The sequence below is a fragment of the Neomonachus schauinslandi genome, chromosome 16 (genome assembly GCF_002201575.2).
Source record: "Neomonachus schauinslandi chromosome 16, ASM220157v2, whole genome shotgun sequence".
NCBI lineage: Eukaryota > Metazoa > Chordata > Mammalia > Carnivora > Phocidae > Neomonachus > Neomonachus schauinslandi.
This window is the reverse complement of record NC_058418.1, coordinates 9,534,201-9,542,526: the sequence shown is the minus strand read 5'-3', so window position 1 is coordinate 9,542,526 and position 8,326 is coordinate 9,534,201. Positions and strand designations below refer to the sequence as shown.

The following is an 8,326-nucleotide window of genomic DNA, read 5'->3' as shown; positions in this document are numbered from 1 at the left end:
CCACCCATCCACCCATTCATCCATCCATCCATCCAACCATCCACCCATCCATCCATCCACCCACCCATCCATCCACCCATCCACCCACCCATCCATCCATCCACCCACCCATCCATCCATCCACCCACCCATCCACCCATTCATCCATCCATCCATCCGCCTGTCTACTGATCCACCCATCCATCCATCCAACTCTCATCCATCCATTCACCTCTTTCATCCAACTATCATCCACCTGTCAATCCATCCGTCTATCCAAACAACCGCCATCTGTTTTCCCATCCATCTACCCATTTACCCATCTATCCACTCATCTGTCCCTTTGACCATCCACTCATTTATCCATTAACCTATTCAATCGACAATTATCTTACTTGAATATACTCAGGGCCCAGCTTCATGCTGGGCGATTCTGGGGACACAGTTGTGACCAAGACAATGTCAGATCTTGCCATCATGGGGCTCACAGTCCAATTTCAGAGATAGACCTACTACCAGTCAGTGGCAACCCAAGGTGGTTGGGGCTAGGATGCGGAAACCCAGGAGACTGTGGGATCCCATAGAGAACACCCAGCCTGGTAGGTCAGGGTGGGCTTCCTGGAGGAGAAGATGGCTGAGCAAGGATCTAAAAGATGAGCAGGAGTCAGCTAGGAGAACAGAAGGTGGAAAAGTGCTGTAGGCAGAAAGAACAAGGTGTGCAAAGGGAAAAGAGGACAAGAAAGCACGCACTATTTAGGGAACTGTAACAAACCTAGCCTGGGGTGCCTGGGTGGTGCAGTTCGTTGAGCATCTGACTCTTGGTTTCAGCTCAGGTCCTGATCTCAGGGTTGTGAGATTGAGCCCTGCCTTGGGCTCCATGCTCAGCACAGAGTCGGCTTGGGATTCTTTCCCTCTTCCTCTCCACCCCCACCCTCCCCTGCTCATGCACGCACATGCTCTCTCTCCCTATAATAAATAAATAAAATCTTCAAAAAGAAATCTGGTGTGATGACATGTAACATGCAAGGGGCCAGGGAAGGCAGGGCCAGACCACACGGGGCCTTGGAGGACCTCAGTGAGGAAAATCGACGTTGTCTTGAGGGAACTAGGGAGCAATGGAAGAGTTTGGCGGGAGAATGGGGTCCGATTTACACTTGGTTGAGAACAAATGGAATTCGAGGAGGCAAGACTACAGACCAAGGACGAGGGAGGAGGCTGGGACAGGGACTCAGAGAAACAGTCCTCCTCAGGCCCCATCCTTTAACTCAGATGTGGTGTCACACGTACATACATCATCCTGTCCACTTGTCTTTCCACCCACCCCGCAGCCCCACGGGACAGACCCAGGGGTGGGTCTGGGGATATGGAAATCAATCAGACCCAGTCTCTGCCCTCAGAGAACTCATGGTCGGCTGGGAAAGACACACCGCCAATGATTCAGAGCTTATTCTTAGCTGTCTGAGCTCAAGGGAAGCTCCAAACAATGCTGTGATGGAGGTAATATTATACCCATACTAGAGATGGGGCAACTAAGTCTCAGTCACAGAGACACCTGACTCAGGCCTGTCTCCCATATACCCATGTGTGGGGGGGGCAGGGTGCCTGGCTTGGCCACTTGCTGGGTCATTTCCCTTCTCTGAGCCTATGGTTTTTCCTTTTCTTTCTTTTTTTGTTTTGTTTTGTTTTGAAGATTTTCTTTCTTTCTTTTTTTTTTTTAAGTAATCTCTACACCCAAGTGGGACTCAAACTCACAAACCGGAGATCAAGAGTCACACGCTCTAGGGACTGAGCCAGCCAGGCACCCCAGGAGCCTATGGTTTTTCATCTGTGAAATGGGAATAATATTCAGTGCAGCCTTGAATAAGGAGCATCACGTATATGAAAGCAAACGTACCCAGGCCAAAAAACTCACTGATTGGTTCATGCCGTCCATCTGCCGGCACAACCCATTCATTTCTTTGTTCACAATTCACGCAAAGGCTGGGGCAAGCTTTTATTCACCCCGTTGGCCTTTGCTGGGACAACAACACACCAACCCACTGGTTGGGACAACCATTCATTCATTCACTTGCTCATTCACCTCATCGTTCGCCGTCAAGGAGGACAGTGCACTCACTTACTCAATCTTCCATTCACTGAGTAGGACAATTCACTCATTCCCTTATTCTTCATTCACTGCTCTGGAACAAATCATCCCTCTACCCACACCTGGGTTAACCAGCTCATTTGTTTTTCATTCAAACTTGATCCCTACCACAGGATTTGCAGGGGACAAGGGTAGGGAATAAGAGATTTCATGGAGGCGGGGATACCAGAGCTGAGCCTTGATGGGGGGTGGCGTGGGAATTAGGCAAGTAAGGATTCAGACTGTTTTATCATACGCTCCACACAAGCTGGGGCAGAGGAAGGCTCAGCCAAAGGGGGTTAGGGGTGACACTGACCTTTGCCCCAGACATAGAGGTTCCCCCCAGAGTCCCCGGTGATCACATCACCACCCTCCAAAAAGGTCACACACAGCACATACTTCGGTTTCTCGTGTTTCTAGGGTAGAGGAGAAGGGGAAGGTGTCAGAAGGTTGTTGAAGCAGAGAGGCTCCTAGAGCTCACCCCCCCGCATCCAGGACCATGGTCCAGGGGATCCCCTCCACGCTTTTGGGTGTGAGGCCCAGTGTGGAGCATCCCATCTCCAACCTGCCTCCATGGATCACTCTGTGGCCTAGAGCTTCTGACCCCATTGTCTCCCTTGCCCACTCCCAGACCCACTTCCTGCCTCCTTTCTGACTTTCTTCTATCCTCTCTCTGCCCTGACTCTCCCTCTCCATCCCTGGCTCTCCACTGTCCTCTGTTCCCGGGTTCCCCCTCTCCCCATCCCCGGGTCTCCCCCTCTTTGTCCCGGGTCTCCCTTTCTGTCCCCGGCTTTCCCCCTCTCCATCCCTGGCTCCCCCACTCCGCCCATGCCCCTCTCTCTTCCCCTCTCCTTCCCCACCCTCTGTCTCTCTGTCCCTCTCTCAGCCTCGCCCCACCCTTTCCTCAATATCTGTTTCATCTGTGCCCAGTGTTCTTAGGGCCTCCCTTTTTGGGGTGAAAGCCCCAGTTCTCACCAAAGACTGGTGAGCCCTGTCAGAGGTGCCCCTGCATCTTCTCCCAGGCCCTCTGCTTCCTGCTCAGTGTCTGTCTGTCTGGGTATGCATCTCTTTCAGCCAGTCGGCCTCTGACCTCGGTGTTTTTCCATATTTTCGGCAAGCATAGCACTGCTTACTGAGCATTTACTATCCGCTAGGAGATGCTATACTCTTCACCCCATTGAAGCCTCCCGGCTTCAGAGTTAAGGAGGATTATCCTCACGGTATGGATAAGGAAACTGAGGCCCTGGCGGGCAACACCGTAGCATCCCCATAATCTCCAGCCTCTGAAACCCTCTAGAACCCTCTGGAACCCTCTGGGGCCCTCTGTTTTGTTGTCTGCCTGGGTGTCTCTGCCTGCCTGCTTCAGGGCTAGCCCATCCCCGCACCCCTGGCACTCACCTCAAAGAGGCCCTGCCGCTTGCTCAGGCCGCCCCCCTCCAGACTCCAGAAGTAGATGTGGGATTTCCCGCAGGTGATAAGCAGGGTGGGGTCTGTGGGGTGGAAGGTGGCCACCAGCACGGCCTCGTTGGAGCACTTTGGGAAGTGGGGGAGATTCTGAATCAGGACCTCAAAGCCACCAGGGCCACCCCACGTAGGACTGCCCTATACAGCTGTGCGGGTTGTGCACTGCACACCCTAATTGCCTGTGTCTTTACTATACAGGCAAACTAAAGTACAGGAGGCAGGGCCAGCCGGCATAACATTATTGCCATCTTTGTCAACATAACAGCAGACCCTGGAGAGCCCCAACTCTGCATCAAGTGCTGTGCTCAGTGCTTCACCCATTAACTCCTGTAATCCTCACAGCACCCTGTGAGGTAAGGCTCATTAGCGGCCCCCATCACTGATGAAGACTGAGGCTCAAAGAGGGGATAACGTCCCTTGCCTTAGGCCACACAGCCAGGGAAGGGTCAAATCCACAATCAACTCCAGAGCCCAGCCTCTCAAACACTAAGTCTCTGTCCCCAAACTGTGGGCCCCATCCAGAACCCAGTTCTCCTGCCTCGCACCCAAAATAGGCATGTGACCTCAGGCAAGTAGCTGTCCCCTCTACCATGCCTCAGATTACTCATCTAGAAGTCAGGCCACCACCCAGAGATGCAAGTCAACGTTTTGGACACTGCAAGGCTAAGGTCAGTAGCTGCCTCGCACCGACCTTTCTGTTGGGCCTGGTCCAGCATCCCCGTATCCCAACATCAAAGCCAAGGCCCTACTAGGAAGATGCTACCATTATCCCCATTTTACAGATGAGGCAATCGAGGCTCAGAGAGGCAAGCCTCTTGCCTGAAGTCACATAGCCACCAAATGGTAAAGCCTGGACTTAAATGTGAGTCTCTCTGGTTCCAGACTCCTAACCACTGAGATCCAGGCCAGTCCCAGAGAGGTACCCCAAGGAGAGGGGATGAGAACAGTCACCCCACCTTGCCATCCACCACCTTGCCCTCCTTGGCCCAGTCCCACACAGAGAGCATGTGATCGTTGGATTCGTCCACTGCACAGAGCAGGTTGCCCCCATTCTAGAAGGAGGAAAGAGGAAGGAGGCAGAGAAGGTGGGTCAGGATCCATCCCCTCAACACTTTGCCCACAGGGGTATTTCCCACGCAGGCCTGTTTTAAGATTTTCAAAGCTCCTGGCCCACATTATATGAAATACATTCAAATACACTCCCTGTCCAGCAGCCAGACACACATTTTAAAGGGTTTCTAGAATTTTCCTTTTGAAATGACCTGTCCCTAAGAAATATCTCCTTTGGGGGCCTGGGTGGCTCAGTCATTAAGCGTCTGCCTTTGGCTCAGGTCATGATCCCGGGGTCCTGGGATCGAGCCCTGCATCGGGCTCCCTGCTTGGCGGGGAGCCTGCTTCTCCCTCTCCCACTCCCCCTGCTTGTGTTCCCTCTCTTGCTGTGTCTCTCTCTGTCAAATAAATAAATAAAATCTAAAAAAAAAAACAAGAAAGAAATTCATCTTTATCCTCAGCTTTTTCTCTGCAGCCACCATGCGGTGAGGAATCCTGACACCACCTAATCTGTACTCTTATATGGAGTAACTTTTATGTACATGAAATTCCACAACAAAGTTGGTAAAATGTTGGGTGTTTATACCTTTGGTTAAACAGGTTAAGTTTAATTTTGCAGGGTTCACCCGTCCCCATACACACTGTGGCAACAAAATAGCTTTCCTCTCCCACCCCCCCCACCCCAAGTGTTCTCAAAGGACTCCCTGGGCCTCAGAAAATCCGTGAGGCTCTAATCAGTGCTTCTTACATAATCGGGGGGGGGGGGGGGGACTTGTTGTTTCTTATTCTTCAACCCCTTGCACATCAATACTTTGGTAGAATGCATTTTGATAAAAACGTAAAATATGATTAAAAAGCCCACCAATCACAAACTTGGATGAGGTGGGAAATGTCCAATTGCTCTACAAATTCCTAAAGGCTTACTCTCCAGTTCTGGGGTTATCTCACCCAGACCTGCCAACGCCCATCCTGCCAACACCCATCCAGGCCGGCACGGAGAACCACAAGGCCCTACACACTGGGTTACAATACCTAAGGGATAAGGACCTTTGGAGAGTGAGAGCTGGTGCCAAAAAACACAACCAAGCATGGGCCGATCAAAAGATCGCCAAGGAGTTTGTCTGGGGACAATCAGGTCATGTGGGTCCCCCCTTCCCCCCGCAAGGGCTAACGGAGCAGCCCTGTGAGGTCACAAAGATGGGGGCTCAGCCTGGAGGGCCTGGATTTCTGCCAGGGGACATGGCCTACACCTTGGATGTTACAGTGAAGGCGTGGCCCCACCCCAAAGTTGTGGGAGTTGCGGGGGGAGGTGGGGGTGAGGGCTTGCTCCTGACTTTGGAGGTGAGGGGGCAAATGGAGGGCGGCGCCGAACTTACAGATTTGGAAAAGCCCACACAGCACACAGCTCTGTCAAACACCCCCAGGCCCAGCACATGTAAGGTGGAGAGAGAAACTGAGTCCCAAATGCGCACGTGGGGTGGTAGTGGCTGCAAGGAAGAGAGAGGCCTGTTACCTGGGGGGCCCAGCTGTCTGCCCCCACCCCCACCCCACCCCGGTCTCCACGAGCCGCCCCCTCCAATCTGTTACCTTCCCCTCCTTCGTGGTGCCTGCTACCTGTCCCGTGGCAATGGTGACCATATCAGGGTGGACAGCCAGGCTGAGAGAGAGGACAGATGGACAGGGCTCAGGGGGAGGGAGGGAGCTCACGGCGGCCCAGGACCCCTCCCAGAGCAGGCCGAAGTCTAAGGCCGGGCTATTCATTCCACAAGCTGGTGGAGTGAGTTATTCAGCCAATAAACATCAATTTTGCCCGTTAACAATAAGGGGGCACGTTCTGGGTACTCAGGCTCAGAAGCAAGACTCTGGCCTGGGGTGTCTAACTCAAATACCCGCAGGGCTCAGGCCTGGACCCAACTGGTAGCCAGGAGAGTGCACCCATTTAAACGGGCTGTCTCTATCTGGCTCCAACACGCTGTGGGATTGTCTGGGGCGCCAGCTAGGAGTTTTCGAAAGAAGTGAAAAATCCACGCATTTGAGTGAATTCACCGACCTTTAAAATACTGATAAGCAATCCATTCCCGCCCCCGCCCCCCCAGTTCGGCCTGTAGGCCCAGCAAAGGCCTGGCCCCGCCCCTCCCAGCAGGGCCCCTCCCAGGCCTTTACCATTTGATGTCATCGTTGTGTCCCAGGTAATGCCGCTGTCTCTGCTCCTCCACGCTGTACAGCACGGCCACGGAGGCCACGAAATACACTATCTCGCCGGTGGGCAGCAGGTAAAGGTTGGCCCGGCAGTCTCGGCCGCGGTAGCCATAGCTGGAGATGCCCGGGGAAGGTCAAGGAGCCTGTTTTACATTGCACATGCGCACTGACTGCCAGACTCAAGAACTGGGCTTAGGTTTTCCTGCTTCCACTCTGATCCCCGGCGACGGGGGTGGGGGTGGGGGTGGGGGCGGGGGCGGGGGCTGGGGTGTGTGTGTGTGTGTATGATGGTATCCCCCCCCCAACAATATGTCCACCAAAATATTAACCCTCGGAACCGGTGCATGAACCCTTCCCACTCACTTGGGAAAGGAGTCTTTGCAGATACAATTAAGGATCTCAAGATGAGATTATCCTGGATTATCTGGGTGGGTCCTAAATCCAAAGACAAGTGCCCTTGTAAAGAGTCAGAGAGGAAAAGACATGAACACCGCGGGGGCTGTGGGATGGGACCCACAGGAAAATCAAGAGACTGGAGTGATGTGGAGGGGCTGCAGGCCAAAGAGCCCCAACGGGCTGCCAGCAGCCACCAAAAGCCAGGAGACAGACATGGGACAAGTTCTCCCCCAGAGCCTCCGGAGGGAGTATGGCCCCGCCAGCACCTTGACTTTGGATTTCTGGCCTCCGAGAAACTGTGAGAGAAATTTTTGTTTCAAGCCACCAAGTTTGTGGTAATTTGTTACAGCAGTCACAGAACACCAATCTAACCCCCGCCCCCCTCTCTCCAGAAGGATCCTGTTAAGACCTGTTAACACTGTTAGCTCACATCTGCTCCAACCTTCCCACGGGTCCCAAGTAACTCAGAGCAAAAGTCAAAATCCTTACGAAAGTCCAGGCACGAGGCCTGGCCTGATCTGGGCCCGATTCCTCATTCCTCAGGCAGGCTCCACTCACACTGGCCTCCTCTCTGTTCTCACCTCAGGGCCTTTGCACTTGCTGTTCCCTCTACCTGAGTCCTCCTCCCCTTCATCCCTCCATGGCTCCCTCACCTTCTTCGGGTCTCTGCTCAACTGTCAGCTCCTCAGAGAGGCCTTTCCTGACTTTGCTATTTAAAACTGCAAGCTCATGCACCCTCACTGCCTCCCCTCCCCTCCCCTCCTCATGTTTCCGTCATACACTCATCAGAATCCCACACGGTTTAACTGTCTCCCCAGCTAGAGTATCTGCTCCAGGAGGGCAGGAATCTTTGTCCATTTTGTTCACTGCTGTATCCCTTGTGCCCAGATCAGAGCCTGGGACAGAGCAGACATAGGAATTTAGTATCTGATGAAGGAATGGCTGCATTTTGTTCACTGCTGTATCCCTTGTGCCCAGATCAGAGCCTGGGACAGAGCAGACATAGGAATTTAGTATCTGATGAAGGAATGGCTGACTCCTCTGTTCAGAACTTTCTGTGGCTCCCCCCATTGGCCTGGCTGGGCCTTTTCTGGCCTCAACAGGGCTTCTGCC

The 8,326-nt window shown here is 53.2% G+C and overlaps 1 protein-coding gene across 4 annotated transcripts in view; it reads right to left on the bottom strand.

Moving 5' to 3' along the window:
* The window catches only part of EML2 (EMAP like 2), a 50,538-nt gene that overhangs the window by 34,338 nt on the left and 7,874 nt on the right, over window positions 1-8,326 (bottom strand). For 3 of the 4 annotated variants that reach the window (XM_044911446.1, XM_044911447.1, XM_044911449.1), the window contains 6 exons: window positions 6,782-6,931; window positions 6,206-6,275; window positions 5,995-6,105; window positions 4,525-4,620; window positions 3,503-3,637; window positions 2,421-2,520 (listed from right to left, as the gene is read on the bottom strand). In XM_044911446.1, the coding sequence (XP_044767381.1) occupies window positions 2,421-2,520; window positions 3,503-3,637; window positions 4,525-4,620; window positions 5,995-6,105; window positions 6,206-6,275; window positions 6,782-6,931 (662 nt within the window). Of the gene's footprint in view, window positions 1-2,420; window positions 2,521-3,502; window positions 3,638-4,524; window positions 4,621-5,994; window positions 6,106-6,205; window positions 6,276-6,781; window positions 6,945-8,326 lie in introns of all 4 variants that reach the window. The other variant, XM_044911448.1, reaches the window with a different exon arrangement.